The 26,690-nt window shown below is 42.3% G+C and overlaps 2 protein-coding genes across 4 annotated transcripts; one reads left to right on the top strand and one right to left on the bottom strand.

Moving 5' to 3' along the window:
- On the top strand, window positions 1–12,930 carry LOC110491527 (inhibitor of nuclear factor kappa-B kinase subunit alpha). Its single transcript, XM_021565049.3, has 22 exons — window positions 1–512; window positions 715–821; window positions 1,271–1,365; window positions 1,517–1,634; window positions 1,928–1,997; window positions 2,075–2,163; window positions 2,347–2,436; window positions 2,564–2,688; window positions 2,841–2,948; window positions 4,840–4,975; window positions 5,234–5,428; window positions 5,976–6,078; window positions 6,311–6,434; window positions 7,076–7,227; window positions 7,420–7,481; window positions 8,060–8,169; window positions 8,763–8,812; window positions 8,971–9,076; window positions 9,335–9,482; window positions 9,650–9,786; window positions 9,904–10,003; window positions 11,474–12,930. Exons 2-22 carry the CDS (start codon window positions 717–719, stop codon window positions 11,537–11,539), a joined length of 2,289 nt encoding a protein of 762 aa, XP_021420724.1. The 5' UTR covers window positions 1–512; window positions 715–716; the 3' UTR covers window positions 11,540–12,930.
- Window positions 12,931–17,113: 4,183 nt separating this feature from the next.
- LOC110491526 (zinc metalloproteinase-disintegrin-like 4a) lies at window positions 17,114–25,537 on the bottom strand. Of its 3 annotated transcripts, none has more exons than XM_021565045.3 (23): window positions 25,325–25,537; window positions 24,904–25,010; window positions 24,663–24,736; window positions 24,486–24,564; window positions 24,274–24,350; window positions 23,671–23,869; window positions 23,462–23,527; window positions 23,300–23,362; window positions 22,893–23,062; window positions 22,426–22,650; window positions 22,129–22,306; window positions 21,776–21,865; window positions 20,526–20,721; window positions 20,172–20,274; window positions 19,800–19,971; window positions 19,600–19,680; window positions 19,393–19,477; window positions 19,188–19,308; window positions 18,898–19,072; window positions 18,576–18,623; window positions 18,414–18,464; window positions 18,026–18,277; window positions 17,114–17,821 (listed from the first exon to the last, which is right to left on the bottom strand). In XM_021565045.3, exons 1-23 carry the CDS (start codon window positions 25,368–25,370, stop codon window positions 17,759–17,761), a joined length of 2,721 nt encoding a protein of 906 aa, XP_021420720.2. In that variant the 5' UTR covers window positions 25,371–25,537; the 3' UTR covers window positions 17,114–17,758. The 3 variants fall into 3 exon arrangements, with proteins under 3 accessions (XP_021420720.2, XP_021420722.2, XP_021420723.2); XM_021565047.3 differs by having other exon boundaries at window positions 18,047–18,277; XM_021565048.3 differs by having other exon boundaries at window positions 17,114–17,818; window positions 18,047–18,277.
- Between the last annotated feature and the right edge of the window lie 1,153 nt (window positions 25,538–26,690).

Genomic DNA, 26,690 nt, shown 5'->3' with positions numbered 1-26,690 from the left:
AAATAATAGATGGAGCGAATGGTAGACTATCCTAACTATTTCGCGAATATTAAACCATCACAGTCATCGTAAATAAATGAGGCCCCTGGCCCCCCGTTTCATTTTTTTAAATTCAGAAAAGCTGCCGGGTTTCTTGGTGACGTCACATCTAGGAAAGCGCACATTCCTGTCTAGGTGCATTGGTCAGACACAAGAAGATTATCTTTATTTTTCTGGAAAAAAACAGCCAATGACTCTCGTATGAAATAGCAAAGTAACGTAATACTTATCTTAGATGATAGTATAACTCCAATAGTTTCCCAGTTTTGATAGCCAGCAGCGTTAGCTAGCTGTCTGTCCAACGAGCTAGCTAGCTAACGGTAGCTATGTTTACTTCGTCTACGAGCTTCGTTGAACAGTCATGGGTACAACCCTGCGAGGAAAATATGGGCGATTGTAAAGTTTAAACGTCTATATTGGCTATTAATACGTTTTGTTTACGGACATCATCTGACGGTGGAGCTAAGTTGAAGGTACTAGTAAGGCAAACTTGAAAGTTGTTTAGCTAGCTAATGTTAGCTAGCACCACTAACGTTAGCTGTTGTAAGTAGTTTAGCTATCAAGCTAACAGTTAGATAGTAAATGCTTGATTTACAGCATAGCTGGCTAACTGTACATGTTGCCAATTTGCATAGCCAAATGTAACAGTAATCGTTCATGTTATTAACGTTACAGCAATGGATAAGCCTCCTTTCAGACAAAACCAAAACTGTGGAGACTGGGAATTCAAAGAGAGATTGGGCATGGGCAGTTTTGCCCATGTCTACCTGTATCAAAATCATGTAAGTATTCCAACTAGCTAGCGAATGTTAGCAACATTTCTATAGTTAACCCTGGTTGTTCTGGATTTGAATAAAGGTAGCTACACATCCGGCTGCCAAATCAGATCTGGAGATATGTTTACAAGTAGGTGAAAGGTTGTCAACCACTTCCTAGATGTAAACAGTAGGCCTGACTGGGTGGCAGATAATGTATCATAGATACCTGCGTTCTGTTTAGTATGATGTAAGTTGTTGATCTGTATTTGAATAAAAATAAATAAAGATAATGTATCACAGGTCCAATGGCCACCAGTTGAGAGAAACACTTTGTAGCCTAAAAATAGCTTTTGGAATACCTACTGTTTTGTCATTTTCCCTCTGTGAATTCATAAGTACACATCTGTTGAATTGACCAGCTGTTACAGGTTCAATCAAGATAATAGATTATACTCCCCCCCCTTGTTTCCAAGGATACATCGGAAAAAATAGCAGTGAAAATGTGTCGTCTGGAGTTAATACCAAGAAACAAAGACAGGTGGAGCAGAGAGATCCAGATCATGAAAAAGTTTGTCTTCATCGTATTATCCTTTTGTACATCATTGAACGCCACACACATTTGAACAGTGTGACTTCTACCTTTTCACTGATACATTGACATATCGGCATTGGCTTGTTAGTATCAAGTACAATGTTTTTCTTATCTCTTTCATATTCAGGTTGAATAATCTCAATGTAGTGACAGCGCGAGACGTGCCAGAGGAGATGAAGCACATTGCCTTAAACGACCTTCCACTGCTGGCCATGGAGTACTGCTCCAAGGGAGACCTCAGAAAGGTGGACTGCAGAGGATGAATACTTACTTGTCAATTGTCCTTAAAGTCCACGCAAATGTGTCATTTTGATTTGAAACCCCTTGGCACCTACATACTCTCCTTGGGGGGTTAGAGAAACAGGGTTAGCCACAGCGCAGTGCCCCTGGAGTAGCTAAGTGGCTTCCTCGCGGAAGGTCACGACAACAAAATAGTTTTTTTGGGGGGCTTGCTCTGTCACGAGGTCTGAAGTATACATTTTTTTCTTCATATTAGCAGCCATTTGTCTAACAATGTGTTCATGGTTGAATTTGACAGATGCTGAGCAAGCCAGAAAATTGCTGTGGCCTGAAAGAAAGTGAAGTGCTTTCCCTGCTTAATGACGTCGGTATGTACTGTACCACACCGTTGTGTTGTGTCAATCGTTGCTCTGCATAGAGCTGATTTTCTGAATGGTCTTAACAGGTTCAGGCGTCCAGTATTTACATGAAAACAAGATCATACACAGAGACCTTAAACCAGAAAATGTAGTGCTGCAGGATGTCAACGGAAAGGTAACCCAACATTTATGGACCAGCACACAGAATGTATCACCATGCTCTGTTTTAAAACAGTCTACATTTTTGTGCTATTGGTGTTGTAAAGTGTGAAATCGACAATGGTGACATTGTCTGTTATTTTGAAAGATTACTGTTCATCTTGCAATGTTACTATTTCTCATGTTTTTCCTTGTTCAGTTGGTTCACAAAATCATAGACTTGGGCTATGCCAAAGACTTGGACCAGGGGAGTCTGTGCACCTCTTTTGTGGGAACACTGCAGTACTTGGTGAGCATAATATCCATCCCCCCCGCAAGCACTCCTAGATCCCTATTGATTCAACATTACACCACTGTCTTTGTTTGTTTGATAAAACCGGACTTCCATATTGATACATTGCATATCTTTTCCCCAGGCACCTGAGCTATTTGAGAATAAGCCTTACACTGTCACAGTGGACTACTGGAGTTTTGGCACAATGATATTTGAATGCAGCTGTGGATTCCGTCCGTTTCTGCACAATCTTCAGCCGGTCCAATGGTAGTTGTCCCTCTGCATTTGATTGTGTCTCCAACCCCGAAATAAATTAATACAGTAACACAGTTCTCAAGTGCTAGTTTTAATTCTAAGTTATCCTCCAAGGGGCACTAGGTAACCATCCTAAATGCCATTTCAATGTTGTTATTCCTCAGGGCCAGCAAAGTGCGGAGCAAAGGTCCCAAAGACATCATGGCCGTGGAGGAATTGAATGGGGACGTCAGATTCTCCACACATCTACCATACCCCAACAATCTGAGCAGGTCCGACGCCATCACACACTTCATTCTGATGGCGTTATTAGCTACCTGTCGCCTAACATCTTTATGTACAGCAGGGTCCTCAAAGGTTGTGTATGCTGGTTCTCATCATAACCTTTAGCCACAGACATATTTCTACCTGGGCAACCAGGTGCCTGTTCAGTAGGGTGTCATGTAACAGAGCATTGAGATATATAGACACACACACACAGTACCAGTCAAAAGTTTGGACACACCTACTCATTTAAGTACTATTTTCTACATTGTAGAATAACAAGGAAGACACCAAAACTATGAAATAACACATGGAATCGTGTAGTAACTAAAAGAGGTGTTGAACAAATCAAAATATATTTGAGATTCTTCAAAGTAGCCACCCATTGTGTTGATGACAGCTTTGCACACTCTTGGCATTCTCTCAACCAGCTTCATGAAGTCACCTTGAATGCTTTTCCAACAGTCTTGAAGCAGTTCCCACATATGCTGAGCACTTGTTGGCTGCTTTTCCTTCACTCTGCGTCCAACTCATCCCAAACCATCTCAATTCGGTTGAGGTCGGGGGATTGTGGAGGCCAGGTCATCTGATGCAGCACTCCATCATTCTCATTCTTGGTCAAATAGCCCTTACACAGCCTGGAGGTGTGTTGGGTCATTGTCCTGTTGAAAAACAAAAGATAGTCCCACTAAGCCCAAACCAGATGGGATGGCGTATCGCTGCAGAATGCTGTGGTAGCCATGCTGGTTAAGTGTGCCTTGAATTCTAAATAAATCACAGACAGTGCTTTGCTGGTGACACTATCACACCACCTCCTCCATGCTTCGCGGTGGGAACCACACATGCGGAGATCATCCGTTCGCCTACTCTGCGCCTCACAAAGACATGACGGTTGGAACCAAAAATCTTAAATTTGGACTCATCAGACCAAAGGACAGATTTCCACCAGTCTAATGTCCAATGCTCATGTTTTTTGGCCCAAGCAAATCTCTTATTGGTGTGGTTTCTTTGCAGCAATTCGACCATGAAGGCCTGATTCATGCAGTCTCCTCTGAACAGTTCATGTTGAGATGTGTCTGTTACTTGAACTCTGAAGCGTTTATTTGGGCTGCAATCTGAGTTGCAGTTAATTGCCGATTTCTGAGGTAACTCTGGTCTTTCCTGCGGCTGTCCTCTGAGAGCCAGTTTCATCATAGCGCTTGATGGTTTTTACAACTGAACTTGAGGAAAGTTTCAAAGTTCTTAATCTTCCGTATTGACTGACCTTCATGTCTTAAAGTGATGATAGGCAAAGAGAAACAACAGTCTATTTGAGCTGTCGATACCAAATAGGACTATCTTCTGTATACCACCCCTACCTTGTCACAACACATCTGATTGGCTCAAATGCATTAGGAAGGAAAGAAATTCCACAAATTAACTTTTAACAAGGCGCACCTGTTCATTGAAATGCATTCCAGGTGACTACCTCATGAAGCTGGTTGAGAGAATGCAAAGAGTGTGCAAAGCTGTCATCAAGGCAAAGGGTGGCTACTTTGAAAAATCTTAAATATATTTTCATATAACAATTTTTTGGTTACTACATGATTCCAAATGTGCCATTTCATAGTTTTGATGTCTTCACTATTATTCTACAATGTGAAAAATAGTAAAAATAAAGAAAAACCCTTGAATGAGTAGGTGTGTCCAAACTTTTGATTTTCTGTCATGTAGAACAGTGAATAATGTCAGCTCAATTTATGACAACATTCTAAACGTTTCACCTCATTGAGAAGCATAACTTGAAATTTGAAAACCGGGACTCTTAACTCGAGAGAAACGACCCATGACCTGTATAGAGTGAACCTATTTATTTCCCCTCCACCGGGGGCAATGTTAATTTGCGCTGTGCTCATTCAGGACACTGCTGGAGCGCATGGAGATGCTGCTTCAGCTGATGCTGAAATGGGATCCTGTCCAGAGGGGAGGCAAGACCAACGCTGACAGCAAGAAACCCCAGTGCTTTGAAGTGCTGGAACAAATATTATGCATGAAGGTTAGTTCTGTAATGTATCATACTGTATTTATTGAGCTGACCATAGATTCTCTGTCAAGGCTGGCCTCATTTATTTGGTTTGGTCTCAGGCAAAATTCAGTGAACTACTTATTTTTCCTCAGTGAGTGAATGTGCAATTAATATACTTTTTCAGCAAAATGTTAAGTTTGACTGTCAGTGCTTGATATTTTGGATTGACTCAATCTGCTAGCCAGTCGGCTTCCTTTATTTTACCCATATATTCTCTCTCATTTGCAGGTTGTCCACATCCTAAACATGACCACAGCCCAGGTCCACTCCTTCCAACTGGTCCCAGAGGAGAGCCTCCATAGCCTGCAGCGCCGCATCGAGACTGAGACCAAGATTGAGCTGGTCAACCAGGAGCTGCTGCAGGAGACGGGGGTGTCGCTGGACCCCAGGAAGGCTGCAGCCCAGTGTGTCCTTGACGGGGTGGTAAGACTCCTTTTGGTTCCACTCTGCTACTTCGTTGGTGTTATGTTATTTGTTAGAATGTTGTTTTGATTGCCTGGCTTCCCAAACTCCTTGCTCCGGCCAAACGCTACACCACGCCCACGGACGTTAGTTTGTTCTCCGCGGTGAGTCTGGATCGGAGTACCTCCCTGACAATTTCTAGAATGGAAATCCGTTCTAGACCGTCTGATTGGTCGCAGAAACCAATATGTTGGGCCAGAGCCAAAACACATGTGGGTAAAGCGATGTTTAGAAAAATTTGGCATTGATACTGTTTGGTTCGAGATGATCCAATCGCTGATAACTTTGGCTTGTACAACACCCCTCATTTTGACTTCACCACAAACGACTTAAAGGACGGCTGTCTCAGACTGAAGTATGTAGCAAACGATAGAGCAGCGGAATAATTCATTTTGAGTCGTCGGGCAGGTTTCGATGCAACACTTTGTAAATCTTACTCACCTCTTCAGCATGAACATGTTTAGCATTTGACCCCCATGTAAAGTGGTTGTCTTTGTGTGTTGTGCAGCGAGGCTGGGACAGTTACATCATCTATTTGTTTGACAAGAGCCTCACCAAGTACTCTGGTCCCTTCAGTGCTAGACAGCTGCCTGATGAAGTCAACGCTATTGGTGAGTACTGTCTTCTCTGCCCGCTGATAAATGTTTTGAGATGTTAAGCCGATTTGGATCGGAATACAAGCTCATGCAATTAGAGGTAGTGTTTTTTTTTTGGGCAAAAACAAAATTGAGCATTCGGTTAAACTAGTCCTCCTTCCATCGTTTGGGTCAAAAATGTCTTCAGTTTGTTCTTCCTTCATATGTGCCAAGCCTTATGTAGAAGCATGTCGTCTTTTTTCCCCAGTACGGGAAGCTAAGTCCCAGCTTCCCTTGGTGGTGCTGAAGAAGGTGTGGGGCGAGGCGGTTAGTTACATCTGTGGACTGAAGGACGACTACAGCAGATTGTTCCAGGGCCAGAGGGCTGCCATGTGAGTAAGCCAGCACAGCAAGGAAGTGAGATTCTTTACGTTGAGACATTACCATATTACCAAACTGAAATTGCTAAAAGAAGTTCCCAGACTTGCTTTCGAAGAATCGGCCAGTTGCTTTTTCATCTGTGGTGTGGGATTCAATGTTCCCAATGAGCTTTGCACGCGCAGCCGTGCAGAAGCAATGCCAGCCCGCGCTGAGACACATGAGATTGAACTTCGGTGAACTGCACTAGTGTTGCCCCATTAGTTTACACTAGCTTTCAGATCAACTTTTCTGATGTGGGAATTTTGATCGAATTAACATAATGTCAGCCTCTTTAAATGCAGCAAACCTAACTTTGCAAGATTGAGTCGGCGATTTTATTGTAAGCGAAAAAGGTTGCAGTAGAATTAGTGCATTTTGACAGGTAGGAGTGCTCATTCAGTTACGAGTAGATGCTCTTAACTGGTACAGCCTCAGTGTTCAGTTAAAGCGTTCCAGAAATCGCACAGAAGGCTCACGATGTTCACCTTTCCGTTCACGTGCGCTGAAATTAGCTCGAGGCTGGTGTTTTTTGGAGGGAAATTGATCCCGTGTTATCTTGATGTACATTTCTGTCTTTGAACAGACAGTTATTCTATTCTGTGTGTGTGTCCAGGCTGAGCCTCCTACGCTACAACACCAACCTGACCCGGTGCAAGAACGGCATGTTTGCCTTCTCCCAGCAGCTGAAGGCCAAGCTGGACTTCTTCAAGAGCAGCATTCAATACGACCTGGAGAAGTACAGCGACCAGATGCATTATGGGATCTGTGAGTGTCTGCCGGCTAATGATTGGTTGTGCCAAGAATAGTCACCCACATGGCCCTGTGTCTGAAATGGTGCCCTATTCCTTACATAGGGCCCATAGTAGAGAATATGGTGCCAGTTCAGAAGCAACAATGGTTTTGGGTTGTGAAAAGATGGAGTTGTTTTCGTGAGATTTGGTTCTTTTTACCCCTCAGCGTCAGAGAAGATGCTGAAAGCGTGGCAGGAGAACGAGGGGAAAGCTGCTGCTTATGCACAGGTACCAGCAGGGGTGGGGACAAACTTAGGAACCTTGCCGCGTGCATTCCGGGTGTAAAAAAAAAAATATATATATATATATATATATATCATTCCAAATTGATTGTTGGTATAGAACACATCTGCCCTTGTTTTGGTAAAAGGCTAAGGGATGGGTCTGGAGAAATGTAACCACTCAAATTCATAGACAGAGCTCTGGATGCAAGGACTGACCATCCATGATATCAAAATGTATAGTTTTGATGTTATAAAACTGTTTTAGAATGACATTGTTTACAAACATTGGACTAAAACAAGTGTATTTTTGGGGTTCTGATGGGGTACGACAGTTGAACTAAACTCATGACCTATTAAGACGTTATATTCTTCAGGAATCAATGGGTACATATCATTAATTTAGATGTCCCAAAAAAATGGATGTGGTAACTGCAGATTGCCCCTTTAACCACAGGTCTAGAATCAGATTACCCCACCAACTGTTATCGTCAGGTTAATAAAAGTATGACCCTCTATCAGTGCTCAGGGACAACTCTACCTATTACCATTGAAAGACCAGGTGTAATGTGTCTGGTCCACCAGGTGGCAGAGGTGAGCCACCTGGACGAGGAAATCATGTCGTTACACTCTGAGATTGTGGAGCTGCAGCGGAGTCCCTACGCCCGTCGCCAAGGAGACGTCATGGAGCAGCTGTGAGTGTTCTATACCAGGCGTGAATGACACGCTCTGTCTCTCCTCCATGAAACGCATCAAGGGTCTATCTGTCTTGAGTGTCTGAGCGATGTTCTATAGATTCCTGGGGTCATTTCATGTTTTCCTGTGTATCTGCACTCTACGTTGTTCAAACATTCAAACCGGGTGAATCTTTCCTTTTTAAGTAGAAGTGGATGGAACCTTATTGAGATGTCTGGCTTCTGTATCCAGCTAAAGCTAGTAGCTGATCTGACAGCTAACCTAATGTTGTTCTTTAATTTGCATTGCCAGTCATATACATTTTAGAGAAGTGTTTCCCAACCCTGGTCCTCCAGTACCCCCAACAGTACACAGTTTCGTTGTAGCCCTTGACAAATGTACCTCGTTCAAGGGCTTGATGATTAGTTGAGGGCTTGATGATTAGTTGACAAGTTAAATCAGGTGTGCTTGTCCAGGGTTACAATCACAATGTGTGCTGTTGGGGGGTACTCGACGACCAGGGTTGGGAAACACTGATTTTAGAAGAAAAGGTCAACTCTTCTGTATAAAATGAATGTTCTAAAATAATGACTTGTTTATTCGTTGTTTTCAGAGAGGAGAAGGCCATTGAACTCTACAAACAACTGAAGATGAAATGCAGAAGTAAGCCACTTTGGACCAATAAACAGTCACTGCACTGCAGTTGTCGTAAATGTCCATAAGACCGTAGTACTTTTGGATATGGAATAGAATCTGTAATGGTACAACTGTCATTCTAAACGCTACCACCACCTGACACCAGTGTGCTGTTCTTCCCTCAGCGCCTGGCCCTGATGTGAGCAGCGACAGCTCCGAGATGGTTAAAGCCATCATCCAGACTGTCCAGAACCAAGACAAGGTCCTCCGAGACCTCTACGCACATCTCAGGTAGACTGGGTCCGGCACTGTTCAATGGACCGTCACCTCACCCGGGTCATCAACTGAGCGTTGCAGATAGAAATAGCATGAGTAGAGCTGACATGATTCTACACTCTACATGTCAGAGAGGCATGTGTCTGTTCAATGCAATATATTTATCTTGGAATTCTGAACGTTCCGCAGAAATGTGGTGATATGGCTGCCTAGTTGGATTTTGCCCTCTTTGCTATTCCTGAGGTTTTACCGTCTGCCCCCCCCCCCATGCAGTAAGATCTTACTGAGCAAGCAGAAGATAATTGACCTGTTCCCACGGATTGAGAAGACGCTGGAGAACATCAAGGATGCCGACAACACTGTGATGCAGATGCAGGTCAAGAGACAGAGAGAGTTCTGGCACCTACTGAAGATTGCCTGTGTGAGTGACAGAGTGGTAGAACCAGAGTTAAGTTAGTAATAAGGTCATGAGATCTACTGTAAGATGGCATTGGGTTATTTTACATCGTGCAATTTTCTATTGAACTCAGCTAGCTAGGTCATAATAAGTGAACACGTGTTCAGTGTAAGTCATTTGTCTTCTCCCAGGCTCAGAACTCTGCAAGGAACTCGATAGCAGCCAGCCCAGAGTTGTCCAACCCCCTGCAGGTGTCCCAGTGGGCCCAGTCTGCCCAGCCCATCAGCAACCCTCACCCCCTGACCTCCCTACCAGGACCCAACGATAGGTACTGGGCTATACAGTAGACAGACGGGAGGGGTTGACATGTTATATATAGCAGAATGAAAAGGAATGCCCTTAGGACAGTAGGTGACTTGTTCTCTTTGTTTCTCCTTCCCTCCAGTGATGCTGCCCCGCGTCTGCTTCAGGAGAACCAGAAGTACCTCAGTCAGCTGACCAGCCTGATGCAGGAAGCTGCTGACGAGCAGTCCAAAAGCATAGTGGTGAGTTGGGACGTTTTATCTCAGCTGGCAAGACTTGTAATGGAAGCCTGGTATTCTGTCAATGCAGCGTCTTATATTTCAGTGTTGCACGTCACCACGTTTTCTACAGTGTGTTAAGTCACACGCACGTCTGTACTGAAGAAAATTTTTACTGCGTTATAGTTCATATAAGGAAATCAAGTCAACTGAAACAAATTCGTTAGGCCCTAAACTATGGATTTCGCATGACTGGGCAGGGGTGCAGCCATAGTGAGCCTGGGAGGGTATAGGCCCACCCACTGGAGGAGCCAGGCCCAGCCAATCAGAATGAGTTTTCCCCACATAAGGGCTTTATTACAGACAGAAATACTCCTCGGTTTCATCAGCTGTCCGGGTGGCTGGTCTCAGACGATCCTGCAGGTGAAGAAGCTAGATGTGGAGGTCTGAGGCTAGCGTGGTTACACGTGGTCTGCGGTTGTGAGGCCGGTTGGATGTACTGCCAAAGTCTCTAAAATTACGTTGGAGGCAGCTTATGGTAGAGAAATTAACATGACGTTCTCTGGCAACAGCTCTGGTGAACATTCCTGCAGTCAGCATGCCAATTGCACTCCCCTGTAAAAGTTGAGACGTTTGTGGCATTGTGGTGTGACAAAACTGCACATGTCAGTGGCATTTTTTTATTGTCCCCAGTACAAGGTGCAGCTGTGTAATGATCATGCTGTTTAATCAGCTTCTTGATATGCCACACTTGTCAGGTGGATGGATTATCTTGGCAAAGGAGAAATGCTCACTAACAGGGATGCAAACAAAGTTTGAGAGAAATAAGCTTTTTGTGCATGTGGAACATTTCTGGAATCTCTTATTTCAGCTCATGAAACATGGGACCAACACTTTACATGTTGCATTTATTTTTGTTCAGTGTATAACGTGGAATTGAAACATGTAGGTACTTGTTAAGTTGGCACCACTGGTGTGCGTCATTTACCAGTCAACACTCTTCTCTATGTCCACTCCCTATCAGGGTGGGATTAGGTGTCCCAGGTCAGGAGGGTGATAAGGTTCCCTCTTGTCTTTTTCCCAACCTTGTGTTGTATTAAGTGGGCTCAGACATGTCCTTAAGGCTAACTGGCGAATCTCATCCATTCGAAACATGTCTGGGGAGGTTGGCTGCCTTTCCCAGAGGGCACTGAGATTGATACGGTGTCTAAACCACAAACCAAACACCATGGTCATCACTAGTTACCGCAGCCCCGAAGTCAAACCCCACCTAATTCTGCAATTTGTCCTCTTAAAATGTGATTTTAAACCTTAACCACACTGCTAACCTCATGCCTAGCCTTAAATTAAAAACCCCAAAACACATTTTTGTTCATGGTTTTTCACAATATAGACCATTTTGACCTTGTGTCGACTCCACAGTTAACCCTTTGTTTGTTACAGCGACAACCTTAAAGCTTCATTGAGGTCAAGTGTTATGTCATCTCTTTGTAGGAGCAAGATTGGAGCTGGACTAAATATGAAACATTGTCTACGAAACTGCTCAAACGAAATGTGTGAATACATGTCAACAGTAAACAAAGCACTGTCCAGCTCATCCCTGCCTGCCCTCCAACCAAGTAACACTAAGGACAGAATGCTGTTAACAAAATGGAGTCACGGCAGTTCATGTAATTGTACATCTTGATGTGCGGATTTGGCAACTCACTTTAACGGCTAACCTGGGCTTCTTAAAAAGGCAGATCAAAAAATACAAATGCTCAATGGTTTTCTATTCTCCGTTTTCTCATCTATTTGGTGAGGAGTGTGGATGATGTATAATTTTGTTTTTAAATGAACAAAAAAAAAAAGAGTCTGAACACGACATGTCAGTCGTCCATTACTCTTCAAGCAAATGTAACCTTTTAATTTTACCTCGCAGATCATTGTGCAAATCTAAGTACCACTATTCATCAAAATCCATATTTTACTATTATCTTATCAAAGTATCAGAGTAAACTGCAATTGATTGTGAGTCAAAGTTTTGGAATGACAGAGCTGGAAAGTGTTTGGGCTAAGGAAATGGGAGTGATAAGAAAGCTTTCTATGCACGCGCGTTTGTGTTGAGCCCCATCATGTCTCGTGATGTGACACAGCACAAGGAAAAGAGAGGGGGGGAGAGGAAATTACAATCGACCAGCAGCACTTTTGACATTCCCAAGCATCCTCCATCCTGTTTGTGCCGAGGAAGTAGTAGTCAGACATCTGGGGTCTTAGATGCCCTCTAGAACCCTGTTTATCAGTCTGGGCCCTTGTGACACAGCTCTTGTTACAACCATCCAACGGGACAGGAAATGTATCAGCTGTATTTGAAATCAAGTCATGCATCGATCAAGGGGAAAGGGTTTTGACCATATATAAATTGTATTTTGATTGACTAAAAGTATTCTATCATGACTAAACACACTTTACATGGAAGGGGGGGGGGGGGGGGGGGGGTGGAAATCCTAAAGTTACTTTGTGACGTTTGTGTCACCAAGAATGCTGGTATGTTTTTTTCCCACATGTTGAAAATGTTTAAACCTGAAAAATAGAATACCACAAGTTAAATTCAGTTTGTCAGGTGCACTGTCATTCTTTCTTTTCACTTGATGCTCATTGAATAGAAACATATGGCGGGCCATGATAAATGATTGAACGTACCACCCGAGAGGTGTAACAAAGATGAAGTACACACTTTGCTCCAGAAAGACATGTACATTAAATCTATAAGTTGTATTTATGTAGTTTTAAGTGCAATGGATGTTTATTTTGTAGTATTTAAGTGACCTGCTATGTCAGTTTCCCTCTTCAAGGTTTGTCACCATCTGATGTTAAAACCCATGTCTGAATGTTTACTTTTTTTTAGTAATTGTATTGTGTAGATATCAAACATTGACTTGGTATTACAATAAAAATGGACTTGGCATGAATTTGCATTGCTTTATATTAGTTCTAAGAAGCTCATGTTTGTGGTGTTCCTTGTTTCTGCAAGTGGTGCCCACTGTCTATATTTTCTGCTCTACCAAATTCCAATGGTGGATTTTAACTGAGGCTTGCTGAAGACGGAGGCGTCTGTGTGAAGGAGTTGCTTAAAGAATGTTTTGATTATTTCATGGTTTGATCGTATAGAATCATCTAGAGCTACAGGCGACTCTGTCTCTTGTGCTTTTGGCAATGATTTCACACGAGGCCTATTTTACATGGTATGCCTAAATACTTATAACCACTAAATACACACGTTTTTCTTGCCATTATTTCATTACCTACCTGTTATTTCAAGTTATCCGTTTGGAGCACAACATGACGTTGAAAGGGATGTCTAAATTGGGCATGCCTATTAAATGATGAAATTGAAGGAATCTAGGACTTATGTTAACTTTGATTGTGTTCGATGAAAATGGTGGACCTTTCAAACGTTGACTGCCTACTGTGCCAAAGGGATTTAGTTGTTAAACGGGAGTGAGGAGTGTGTTGATATAATGGTAATTATTGTCAAAATTCCACTTTTAACAACCATCAGAATTAGGCAATAATTGAGAGTAGACAAAGTGATCATGTCAGGTGAAAATGTATATCAAATGTTTTACCATTGCAACATTTGATGCAGTCACATTCACTGTGGTTGTCTGAAGCAACGTGTGTTGTAGAGTTTTTCGGTTTGCAACAACGTCAATGAGCGTCATCACTATCTTTCCTTTGCGGTACCTCAAACTGTCCTGATTACCATCTGAGATGAACTTGTATGAGTTCATTTGATTCCTGGCTCACAGTTAGTACCCAGACAATCTTAACATCATCCCAAAACCTACTCTGAGTTGTAAAGTTGTTTTTTTGTGTGTGTCTTTAAAACAGGTATAAACAGGATTCCTAAGCCCTTTTCTGAGATGCTTTGTGGATATGGGCCAAATTCTGTTCCTGCACACAAGCTGCGTTTACACAGGCATCCCAATTCTGATCATTTTTTTCACTAATTGGTCTTATGACCAATCACATCAGCTCTGAAAAAGATCGGATGTGAAAAGATCTGATGTGATTGGTCAAAAGACCAATTAGTGGAGAAAAATCCGAATTGGGCTGCCTTTGTAAACGCAGCCTAAGAGACAGTCACTGATTCAATACATGAGTCACTGACCACTGAAGGATGTGCAGGATATACTGGTCTTGCACTTTCCCCACCCTGTCATTATCACCAATGTTTCTTTGTTTCCGTTGAAAAGAGTCACTCTCAGCTGGCCATTTGACATATTAGTTTTACTGCAGATGTCAGGAAATGATTTAAGAACAGTGGGGGGGTGAGTGCCTGTGGAGCTGGACAGGTCATGTCCGGCAGGGGAATGTAACCTACTCCCCTTCTTGGATAATTTTATTAAATGGAATAGTAGGTCTTTTTGTCCTCTCTTCAGACATGTGACCGTAGCTTTTGTCAGATGAATATGTTTGCATTCCCTTCTTCAAGGGGCAGTTGGTTCTCTCTTCACCTAGTAATTGAGCTTTAGTTGCTTGTTGTTTGTGCTTCTTTTTTGCTCCAAAGAAAGGAAGAAGATATCTTCATCATCCATGGTTCTGTGGAACTTCTCATATTTCTTTGCTCACACGGCATAATTTAAATATAGGCTATTAGTCAATCCTACTCTGTGGGTGTCATCACGTCTTCAGGATCTGAGTTAGTTTCTGCTTTGCATTCACTTTGCAGTGATGGATGAGGAAAATGAATTAAACTATTCAGCGTTTGCTGTGGCCTGGCAAACTGCACTAAAATAGCAACTGCTTGTAAGTAACAACTGCCACTGTAGAACTGTATAAAAATAAACTTGTGGTCGGACTGTCCTGAAGCCCAGTCTAGGACTCTAGGTTTCACGAGGCAAAGTGGTTTTGTCTGGTGTTTTTCATTTAGCATTTTACAATACGAACATTCCTTAATACAAGACCCCAATAACTGCTGTACGTTTTGTTCCGTGTTCCAAGTGTTGTGAATGTACTCTTTTCTAATAATACTTATTCTTTGTAATCCCGCCAACCCAATAACTACTTTTGAAATCTGAGTGAACAATAATATTCATTGTTTCGTTGTTAGTTAACTCCGAAATAGAAAACAAGACATCCTTGTTTCAATGTTAGTGAACCAAGTACTAAACTATTAAAACAAGCACAGACACAGCCATCCCATCCCCCATTCTAATAACAACCAGCAGTGTTTTAATACGTTGATACTGAGTGAATCAGACTGAATCATCGGAGGCCTCAGCATGCCTGAGACCAACCCCTACTTAATGCTACATTCCTGAGCATAAAGCATCTGCGTGCTGATCTTGGACCAGGTCCTCCCTGTCCATGTTACCATGTTCCTTTGGGTCTAAAGGGCCAAACTGATCCTAGATCAGGATTCCTGTCTGCTCTACTCCTCAGTCCGAGCTGACCCAGATCAGGGCCTCTCTGGGGAGTCACTCCATGCTTCCCAAACCATTTCCTTAGTCACTCACGAGACTGCCCAGGAGACTGCCTGTAAATCTGGGAGCTGTTCTGAGTCAGTCTGTAAGCAATAGGCTTTGTGGCCAATAGGCCTATGACTCCTGGCTGGCAAAACCATCTTCTTTTGTGGAAAGATTTTGTGTGTGAACTGAGAGAATCTGTCAGAACTGAACTGGATGTCTAGGATAAGAGTAGCAGTAGTTCCTGTGTTTGGGTTTTTCGTCTCTGGTTATTTGGACAAATCAAGATTTCTCAGGTGTTAGCATCTTTTGAATTTCGGAAGGATAGGGGACCTTCGGCCTGTAACTTGCAAAGAGAGAGGGCTGAGCTCCTCCTTTAGCATCCTCTATTTAGCATTTCTTTGGTAATTTTGGATGGTCACTCATGAGACTGCACAGGAAAAGCATCAATCTGGGAACTATTCTCAAAGTCAGTCTGTGTCAACACTTAATATACAGTACACAGAATGGTCCACTGTATATGGGTCAGCTGGTTAGGGCATGGTCCTAGCAACAACACAGTGAGTTTGAATCCAGAGGCTTTGGATGAAAGTGTCTGGGGAAAGTATATCATAAGACATATTACACTTGAAATGATGTTACATCAACGATTGTTCTTTCATTGGATGAGTGTTCCCGTCATGACCCCCCCCCCCCCCCCCCCCCCCGCCAGAATGAATTAGGGATATTTTAGGAATGGTTTCAGGCTATTAACACCAGAGATATCAAGGGAGATAAAATGAGTAATTGAAGACTGCCGTTGCATAAAAGAAGGGACCAATGCAGACACAGTGGACAGATAAGAGACACCTTTTAATACCACGTGTAAACGCCTATCTCAGAATGTGGACAAGATCAGGACCAAGGATGAATGTTAGCGCCAGGTATAAACGGAGCTTAAGACACTGTAAGACTAGAAATCTTACTGATTTAATGCAACGTTTCCGTTTGGCACATTTGCCATCGAATTAGATATTGACAGAATCCAAACTGAATTTGTCACTGAGCTGTTTTTGTTCTCCTAGATGTAGCAATTGCGCAATATATAGATGGGTCTAGCCTCCTGGAGCAACTGGGGGCATTTCCTGTTCTGTTGGTTGCAACATACACAACCTGTTAGTGAATACTGTATTGTTCTAGTGAGATACATACTATATTGTCAACCTCCAGGCCACTGACTGGAGGTTCACAATGATTCACTATTCATTGAGCATGTATGAAATCCTGTGTGCTCCTCAGCTCGTTTCCCACAGACTCGGGCACCCCATGACTGCGGTGCTTGACACAGAGCGGTTCTGCAGCATGTTAACAAAAACAAGTGGCTAACAGCAAGAGATATTATGAAACCATGAAGTACTGTGGAACTAATGCTCTTAGCTAGTGAGACTTTTCTGCTTTTGGCTTATCGTGCAATTAACTAGGTGACTCCTTGGTGAATTCTGTCTGAGTACAACTATTCAGTTCCACTCGAGCATTAGCTTATCATAAAAAAATGAATGATTGTGCTGTCAGACGAAGGAATGCAATGAATATGTAAACATTTCTTTTAGCTTTTCTTGAATATAAACAGTGCTCTCCCCTTTTTCTCTGTCCTACTTCTGGGCTGAGATGAGTAGTGTCTGATAAAACGAAGACAAACACTGTATTTGTTTAGGCACATTTTTATTACAATCAACAGTTTTCCTAGGCCATTTGAAGAACAAGGATGCATTGGACTGGGTTATTGCACATATCACAATAAGCAGGTATAGTACATACAGTATTTCATTTCAGGAAGCCTATCTCTCACTTGTAACATTAGTAATATCTTAAAAAGAATAAAAAGAACTAATATCAATGTAATAAATACATTTTCGTTAAAAAAAAAGACAATGGCTTGAGCACATGACAAACTTAAAATGAACATTCATATGCATAATACCATGAGGCTCTCCACCTCATATTTTTTTTTGAAGCAGCCTATAAAAACAAGTATAACTGCTAGGTTTATTTAAAAGGGAGTGGTCTACTGTAAAATTATTGTAAAAAAAAAAATAATTATAATAAAAAAAACACTGCGTGAGAAATGCACCAGCAATTCTGTTCCAGCATTTTCCAAACCACTTTTCCACAGTGGTTGAGGAGGACATTTTGAGACACCACCATGTTGATGTTGAGTCTTCAAAGACATTCTCCACAGTTGACTTTAGACTCGGTCCTCCAGGACCTCCTAGAGCCTGAAACCAGGACTAGGCTCCTCCTCAAAGCCTTGTCTTCCTATGAGTCACCATACTGCTCCATGCAGCAGTCATCATCGACGTGGCATGGGGGGAGGCTTCAATGCAATCTTGTGGGCTGCTCCTCCTGAGGTCTGCTGAAAACACAGGGATCAATTAGACAGCCATCTTGAAACGTGCCCTTCAATTCTGGTTACGCAAAGAATTACGAACACAAAATGTATATACATTTTTTTACTTTTACTTTCCTGCAATGCAATGGTTTCAGAAGTAATTTTTTTTAAAATCTAACTGCTACGAAGAATTTGCAAGACATGACTACGAAAAATCTAAACAATTACTTGTGGGTATTTGCTGGGTACCTTTGGTGCTGTGGGCTTGACTGGAGGCACTGGGTAAGGACTGGACTTGACTGGAGGCACTGGGTAAGGACTAGACTTGACTGGAGGTACTGGGTAAGGACTAGACTTGACTGGAGGTACTGGGTAAGGACTGGACTTGACTGGAGGTACTGGGTAAGGACTGGACTTCACTTGTGGCACTGGGTAAGGACAGGACTTCACTGGTGGCACTGGGACGACAGGTTTGATTTTCTAATAGAACAATATAAAACAATTGATAATCAGTTCATGATTAGACTGTGTGTGGAGACCATGTAGTTACTTGTTATAACAGTTGTTATACCATGTTGTTAACACGTTAGTCATTGTAATGGCTGGAATGACTCACCGGTTTGCTACTCAGAGTCGGCAAAGGCTTTGATGGAGGTAGAGGTTTAGTCTGATGATCAAATAAAAATGTTTGAATGAGTTTGGCACGGCAGAATACATTTAGAAGATTACAGAGTTTATTAATATGATACATTTAGGTATTTCAATTGGCATAGCTCACCGCTTCAATGCGAGACTGGGGCTGCACTGCAGGCAAGCTCTTTGGTGGCTGCAAGACAACATTTTCTCATAAATATTCCTCTCCATTTAATTGGCATTTATTTTTCTTTCCAAATATCCCTAGTCTATTCAAAGCATACCAACCCTTAACTTTAGGCAGGCTATCTTTACGAGTTCAGCAGCTGTTTCACTTCTTGTTGCTATCAATATATATTTACATAGGAACTACCTACAACAGGTATGATAATACTAGTAACTCCACATAACAGGTCTGGAGTAGTGGTAATTTTGAGATAATGTTAACTTGTGGTAATGTAGCTCACCTGTGGAGGGGGCCTGGAAGGGACCACATTGACAAACTGAGCGGTGCAGGCTTGTGTTGCAGATGACTCCATGAAGGTGGGTTGGCTAATTTGGGGGGGCTTGCTCAGAGGTTTGCCCTTCTCACCCCTCTCCCGGAACATTGGGTTCAACTGGCCGGAGGTAGAGTGGACTTTCCTGCGCATCACACATCAACATGTTGATTATGTACCAAATCATTTGTAATGACAACTGCGAAGTGGCATTAACAATTTGTTTTAAAAATGTGTATGTTGGTGAAAAAAAAACTCACTTTTTGGAGGTGTAGGTTTCTCTCTTGTTTTTCTTGCAGCACATCAGTCCTGCAACCAGGAAAGTGAGCAGCAGCAACACAGCTATCGCTGCTGAGATACCAGCTACCACCCCAAACTGGTCTGCAATGCAAAACATAACCAATCATTAAGATGTGACATGCATGGTTGTTCATGAAAATGAACAACAGAGTGAATGAGGCGTACCTTGAGGCAAGTCTGAATACTTGACGTCACAGTAGGGTGGAGCCCATTCTGGGTCACAGTGGCACTGTCCCTTGTTGTTGCACACCTAACAAAAGGGTGGGATCACACAGATCATCAAAAGGGTGGGATCACACAGGGTGTGATTGGGTCCATACAATTCTAGCTAAGTTGTACAAACGACTCGAAATCGACAGCCAATGCACTCACCCCATTGTTGTGGCATTTGGATGAACAGTCCTCCGTTTGACCATAGACTTTGACATCTTGGCATTTGTGATCATAGCAAACCTGTGGAAACAAAGAATTGTTCACTTCATTTGCCCTCTCATATGAACACCATGAATTAGTGTCCATGAATTCATATAGGCCCTCCTGAGGGGTGATTTGGAATTCATAAACAGTCTTACCTCATTCACACCACATTTAGTTCCTGTTGGGACCATGTCCAGAGATCTTATCTTATCCTGGTCCACTGCTATGTTGCATGTCCCCCCTCCCTGCATATTGTAGAAGGCCTTCTGCCCAGTGATGGGATACTCATCTCCTCCAAAGCAAAATAGTGTTCCACATTTCATATTCCTAGGAGAAGAAAACCAATTGACTTAGTATTTGACGTCAAAATATGGCAACATGTTTCTTAACACCACAAACGTATGGAAGTCTTGTAATATCTGTTTTTCTTTTTGTAAATTGCCTCGAGGAGGGACATTGTGTGGTCACATTCGATGGGAAACAGGAAATGTCAGAACACAGGAAGTCAGATGGGCGGGGGCACGTACTGTGGTGTGCAGCGAACAAAGCCATTTTTGGTCCTTCCGCAGTGGGCTCCTTCATTGCCACCCAGGTTTAGATTAAAGCAGGAATCCGTGCCTACTTGTGCCGCTAGAAAACAAGAGAACGGTGTGACAGTTATGACATGAATCCTTACTGTAGATGATCATCGTTGCACAATGTGACGTTCAACCTGCACTGACTGAATGAGATTATATCTAGGCCTAGTTTTTTTTCTCTGGAAGGGTTCTGCTTTGTGCTAATGAAATAACGTCATGCGGTTTGGGATGGTTACACCGTGTCATAACTAGTGTAGTGTAAAATGAGTGGCTATGTACTTAAAACGATAAAGACAGATGTACCTGGTCCCCACAGTCTCTTGCAGTGCTGCTGAAGTGTCGGACATTGCCCATTGTAACAGTAGCCCCGACCATAGCTACAAGGTTTCCCATTCATCTGAAAGGTATCTTCTGGGCAATGCTCAGAAGTTCCAGTGCAGTACTCTGCCAAGTCACAGTCACTGGAAGCTCTTCGACACAAACTGGCTGCTTGCTTCAGCTGAAGATTGAGAACAAATAGTTTAGTGGTTGAGGAATTGCTTTATTTGTACAGTGCTTCTCAAACACTACGCTCAAAGCGCTAACTTCAACACGAAAATTGGACTCTACTACTACGGGAAAGTGTATGATTCTTGGTTAGACGCCAAGTTTGGTTCATACAGTAAAAATGGTTTTCGATGACTGACTATGCCCGCTGAAACGTCTGTGTACGCTGTCCCTGATGCTCTGAAAATAATACAAAAAATGGAATAATAAAGTTTATGCAAAATCTTTTTGAGCGCGGACCCATTAAACCATTTTGTTTGTCTGCCTCTTACAGTCCCCTGACTGTCATATTAAGGAAGGATATGTGCAGCACAGTACAAGGAAACACAAGTGCATCAGTCTGTTTCCTGGTATTATTGCTGCCATTTCAACCCTGGTTTCTCCGAACACTACTTCTCTTGTGGTTATGTTCTTTTTTTTGCTTGGTTGTGTGTGTCTGTCTGAGTGGTGATGAGCAGAGCGAGATCAGAGGTGGACGTTACCAGCTGGTCTGACTCATTCAATCATACGGTGATGAGCAAAGAGAGATCAGAGGTGGACGTTACCAGCTGGTCTGACTCACTCAATCATACGGTGATGAGCAGAGAGAGATCAGAGGTGGACGTTACCAGCTGGTCTGACTCATTCAATCATACGGTGATGAGCAAAGAGAGATCAGAGGTGGACGTTACCAGCTGGTCTGACTCACTCAATCATACGGTGATGAGCAGAGAGAGATCAGAGGTGGACGTTACCAGCTGGTCTGACTCACTCAATCATACGGTGATGAGCAGAGAGAGATCAGAGGTGGACGTTACCAGCTGGTCTGACTCACTCAATCATACGGTGATGAGCAGAGAGAGATCAGAGGTGGACGTTACCAGCTGGTCTGACTCACTCAATCATACGGTGATGAGCAGAGAGAGATCAGAGGTGGACGTTACCAGCTGGTCTGACTCATTCAATCGTATGTTTAATAAAGCACCCAGATTTCCCAGGATTTTACATATGACCGAAAATGCACTTACCTGGCAGTTTTCACAGCATGCTCCATGAGCACAGCTGGATCCCTCAGTGAGGCGACAGGTAGTGGGGTCACAGCAGCTATTCTTACACTCCTAGAAGGGACAAAAATCACACCAATCAGTTACAAAAGACAAAATAACAATTTAATCTAACCAAATGTATCATTTAGTCAGTCATCCAAAATGTATCATTTACAGTGCAAACAAAGCAGTCGTGTGTGTATTTTGTTCTCGCCCTTTTATAAGCTTTTGCAAAGTTTTATCATCCTTCCAACAAAGATAAACCTTGGATTGAGTCCGTGGAATAGTGTGAGACGATATAATCAATGCCAGTGCACCTTGTGAGCCTGACTTACCTCCACAGTTCCACAGTCACACTCTTCTCCCGGGTCCAGGAAGGCATTGCCACAGGCAGCCCCCACATACAGCCTATCAGAGCCAGGCGTGTCCAGCAGACATCTGGGATTGGCTCTCTCCAGGAAGTCACTCAGCTGCTCCTGACTGCAGCCACTAAACAGCCCTGGGTACTCTGATCTAAAGGCGTGGGAATGATGGCTCACTTTAGAATGACTAACATAATAACTAACATAGGACATTCCACACTGTGTCAGTGTGTTAGTGAATGTGAAACGCGTGAGTGTTTTTGTATTTACCTGACCCGACCTGCCATGACACAGTTGCCGTTGGACAGCGATGTCCCACAGGTGCAGCCTGAGGTATCATGGGACATGCCCAGGTTGTGGCCCATCTCATGAGCGATGGTTGAGGCAACGCCAATAGGGTTTATGTTGTGGTCCTGGTTGACTGCACCTGAACTTCCAGTGCACATGGCAAGTTTATTTGCCAGTCCGACAGTATCGCCCAAGAAATCTTTACCACTGTTGAAAACAACAACCAAATGTTGGAGGAAAGCTGTAGAACTGTCATTAGCTTTGCAAACCCCCCGAAACAAGACATTTGGCCGTCGTTTCAATGCTATGCATTGAAAACCAAATTTTATATGGATATTTTTTTACAGCATATAATACCAAACATTAGAATGGAAAAATGATTGTGATGAATTGCAATCCATTTCCTTCCACACAACACAAACACAAGGAAGATAAGGCTAACTACTCACGTGACAAACTGGGCATTGTCATGTTTTGCCCTCTTCAGAAGGTCGTCTTGGCGCCACTGGAGAAAACCATTCAGGGTGTTCTCAGGACTGGCTGTGACGTCAATGTGATCCCTAGTAGTCCATATCTCCAACCCCACCAGCATGACCCGGATGTTCAATGGCCGATACAACTAGGATGTAAAGACAGAGGTCTTTTCAATAACTCCTTCATTAATATAAGATATATGTACTAGAGGCAGGTGGGGTGGGGGACTCCAGGCTCTTGTTATTACAGGAGGCTAATTCAATAGAGCATCCTAAGTACCTATAACTAGAGCCTGGACCAGCTCAGAGAAACTCCTTGATCTAACAATGCTCATGCAGCCATTCACAAACAAACACACAAAATGACTTCCTTGAAAAGGTACCTTATCAACATGATTGGCAATTTCCAGCATTCGACCTCGGGTTTGGCTTCCAAATTGTTTGTACTGAAAAAACAACAAACACACATAGGTTAGCCTCCAACAAAGGCTGTCAGGAGACAAGAAAGAAAACATACATCTATATTGATACATAACATAACATACCTCTGCATAGTCAGCCACCAGATACATCTCCACATATCTTTGAGGCCCAGAGATGGGTTTACTTTTCTATAAAAAAAAATGTTTAAAGAGAGAGATAAGAAAACATTGGACTCTTCTTACAAGATAAATACAACATACATAATCTCTGAACACTTTGGATGTGTATTGTGTAAGTAACCAAAAGGAAGCATTAGTAAGTAACTGCGTACCCAGCCTTTGGACTTGAAGAGGCCTAAGAGTCTGGGGGCCGGTCCCTGGTCATGGTCATAGACCGTGCTGTCGTTGGAGTGACCACAGCTGGTATTGTTGGCTCTGAGGTGCTCCTGTCTGTACAGAGCATGCTCCCCATCGGCAGAGTCTCCTAAAGGTTCAACCAGGTAGACTTTCTGCTCAGCCCTCACAAAGCCACTGGAAAGACACATCAGAGGGCGGTTTTCTAAGTGTTGCATTGGAAAGCATGGACAATCAGTTTCTCCCCAATGAACATAGCATTGTTCCATCAAACGATATGATATAGTATGAATAATCAACATCAGTAAGCTATTCAGTATAGAAACTCTAATCATTGTCTTGGAGGTGAAATGGCACTAGAGCCAATGTCATAAAAGACAGGTACATTTCTAAAGGTGTAAGACCTCTTTCGAAATGATTTCAACCCCAAATGTTTGTCATTCCTATTACACATCTGTGGAAATGTTGAATTTCTCAAAAGAGAACTTTGACTTCCAGTGAAATGTCAAGTCATTCAAAGTCATTCAAAAAGTTCAGAAACTGCTGATAGAAAACAGGAAATATATAGATATCTCACTTACCTAATGCCAGAACAGATTCCAACACTAACGGATGAATCCTCAATGCCTTGAATATGACCATGATAATAGCAGTGGTCCTAAAATGTTGAAATTAATACAAGTATTGGTTGAGAACATATGTTAAAATACTCTACACATTAAATCTGCATAACATGCAATGAATCAAAAATGTGACACAACATGTAAGCTATTAATTTAAATGGCTTAAATACCTCATAATTTGGAAATGTTGTCACCCGTCTTCCATCTTCTGAATAGTGTGTTTCAGCGTAATGCCTCCCAATAAGTTGCCTATGAAAAGAGTAAGTAGTAGAACAATTAATATAACTGCTACCAAATATGCTACCAAAACTCGTCTAGTAATTGGTGGACAGTTAAAAATGATTTACCTATTTTTCTCCAGATGAATAGTGTGGTTCTCTCCATCAATGGTTAATGCATATTGTAACTCGTCAGGATAAACCTAGCAAAGATGTTGTTTAGTTGTCGACAATGAAAAGCTATCCTGTTCTTTATAACGTCCCTCATCATTGGGAATTGAAGTATTTCCCTAATTTGCAGGGAACCACTATTACCACTATTACCTAATTATAGAGATATAACGGTATGTAACGGTATGTAAGCAAGCACCTGGTTTGAGAAAATGTTTCTTTTGACCCGACCAGTCAGTCTCTGAGGTCGGACTACATCGTAACGCTCCACATGATCCAATTTCCTTGCGCCCTTGACCAGTACAACTGAAAGAACAGACATCCAGACCTACTTTAACAGTCATCTTTTTCTTATAGTAATTGTCATTGATTTAAAGTCTAGACTGTAGACATTGATCATACCACGAGCATCATACAAGTTATCAACTTTGCAATGTTATAAATAAGTACTAAATGTGCTATTAACATTTGGGCTAATTAGGTCGCTGTCCTTACAAATACTGTACAGTAAAATACACCTTATTTTTTGTAGTTGTTCATTATAATTATACATGAATATATGTGATATAAAGACCTTCAGATAGCAAATATTAAACCATAATGATATATTTTCAATTTACCCCAATACGTGATGCACAACAGGAAAGTATATATAGTGTATCGCATGGCTGGAGCGTAATATCCCAGAGTTTCTCAAATGTGCTGTACGCACCGATACTAATTTGATAGTGAACATAGAAATTAAGCAGCTCTGTTCCAGTGCCGCCTCTCCATGACGTACGTTATCGCCAAGGGGCAGCTGTTCCTCATAGCAATCATGACATCACTCACATATTACCGGAAAACCGGTCGAGATTTATAAGAAGGCTATAAAGCCACGCCTTACGCCAAAATCGATATTTCAGAATTGATTAAAATTAGGTGAAGGTTAGGGTTAAGGTAAGGATCAGTTTTACGTTTTTGCTATTCGGTTTAAGCTTCAGCTGTGTCCTTATAGCCTCTTCCTCATTAATAGGGGTGAGTGGGTTAAACTTAGCCATTTTTACATTCAGCATCACTAGGTCAAGGGAAATATAGTATTCTTTATAACATAGATTTCAGGATGTGGAGTATCCATGTCAATAATCCAAATTAATGTAAACATAACAGTTCTGAAAACATAGCATGTCCAAAAGTGACCTCTTGGCACAAGTTACCAGGTATTGGGTCAAATTAATATAAGGACAGGGTAAATTGAGCCACCTTCACATTCGTGGGCAAGCAACTAAACCCATGAAACTGGTCAGTGAGATTCTTGATATGTTCAGCAAGCTCAGACTCCATGTCATCAGGAAAGACCTTCTCTGCTACTCTATCAACTCTTTTGCACAGGTACATGTTCATTTTTTGTCAATGTTCCTCTTCAGTGTCACTCAGTCTCATTTTTTTCATCCCTTGATGCTGCTCAAATGGACTTCTTCCCTTCACTTTCAAGAACCTCAAAGGGGGGGGGGGGGGGGGCAGACCCCTGCTCGTTTTCCGTTTGTATACACAGGGCATGATGATGTCACTTTCTTCAATCTTTACTAACAACATGCCCCTGGCTTTCAGTAAGGCCAGCGTGTCTATTGTCTGCATATGACTCAACACCATACACGTCAGCTTCTACAGCGGCTGAACGGACTGTAACACTTAACAAAGAGCTGCAGTTTGTTTCAGAGTGGGTGGCAAGGAACAAGTTAGTCCTAAATATTTCAGAAACTAAAAGCGTTGTATTTGGGACAAATCATTCACTAAAACCTTAACCCTCAACTAAATCTTGTAATGAATCATGTGGAAATTGAGCAAGTCGAGCTAACATTAATGATATGCATGTCAATGTCTCATGGGTCAAAGTGGAAGAGAGAATGACTTCATCACTACTGGTTTTTGTAAGAAGTGTTGACAAGCTGACTGTACCGAGCTGTCTATTTAAACTACTAGCACACAGCTCAGACACCCATGCAT

This window comes from Oncorhynchus mykiss, chromosome 16 (genome assembly GCF_057628025.1).
Source record: "Oncorhynchus mykiss isolate SJ-2025 chromosome 16, ASM5762802v1, whole genome shotgun sequence".
Classification (NCBI taxonomy): Eukaryota; Metazoa; Chordata; class Actinopteri; order Salmoniformes; family Salmonidae; genus Oncorhynchus; species Oncorhynchus mykiss.
This window is presented reverse-complemented; position numbering and strand designations above follow the sequence as displayed.

Excerpts from the sequence above, each read along its gene's own strand:
- LOC110491527 (XM_021565049.3), top strand. The coding sequence starts at position 717 with ATGGATAAGCCTCCTTTCAGACAAAACCAAAACTGTGGAGACTGGGAA. Across the intron at positions 4,976-5,233 it reads AACAAATATTATGCATGAAG|GTTGTCCACATCCTAAACAT; the intron begins GTTAGTTCTGTA and ends TCTCATTTGCAG. Across the intron at positions 8,170-8,762 it reads GGAGACGTCATGGAGCAGCT|AGAGGAGAAGGCCATTGAAC; the intron begins GTGAGTGTTCTA and ends CGTTGTTTTCAG.
- LOC110491526 (XM_021565045.3), bottom strand. The coding sequence starts at position 25,370 with ATGCGATACACTATATATACTTTCCTGTTGTGCATCACGTATTGGG. Across the intron at positions 25,011-25,324 it reads GTTGTGCATCACGTATTGGG|TTGTACTGGTCAAGGGCGCA; the intron begins GTAAATTGAAAA and ends CTGTTCTTTCAG. Across the intron at positions 23,528-23,670 it reads TCTTCAAGTCCAAAGGCTGG|AAAAGTAAACCCATCTCTGG; the intron begins GTACGCAGTTAC and ends TTTTTTTTATAG.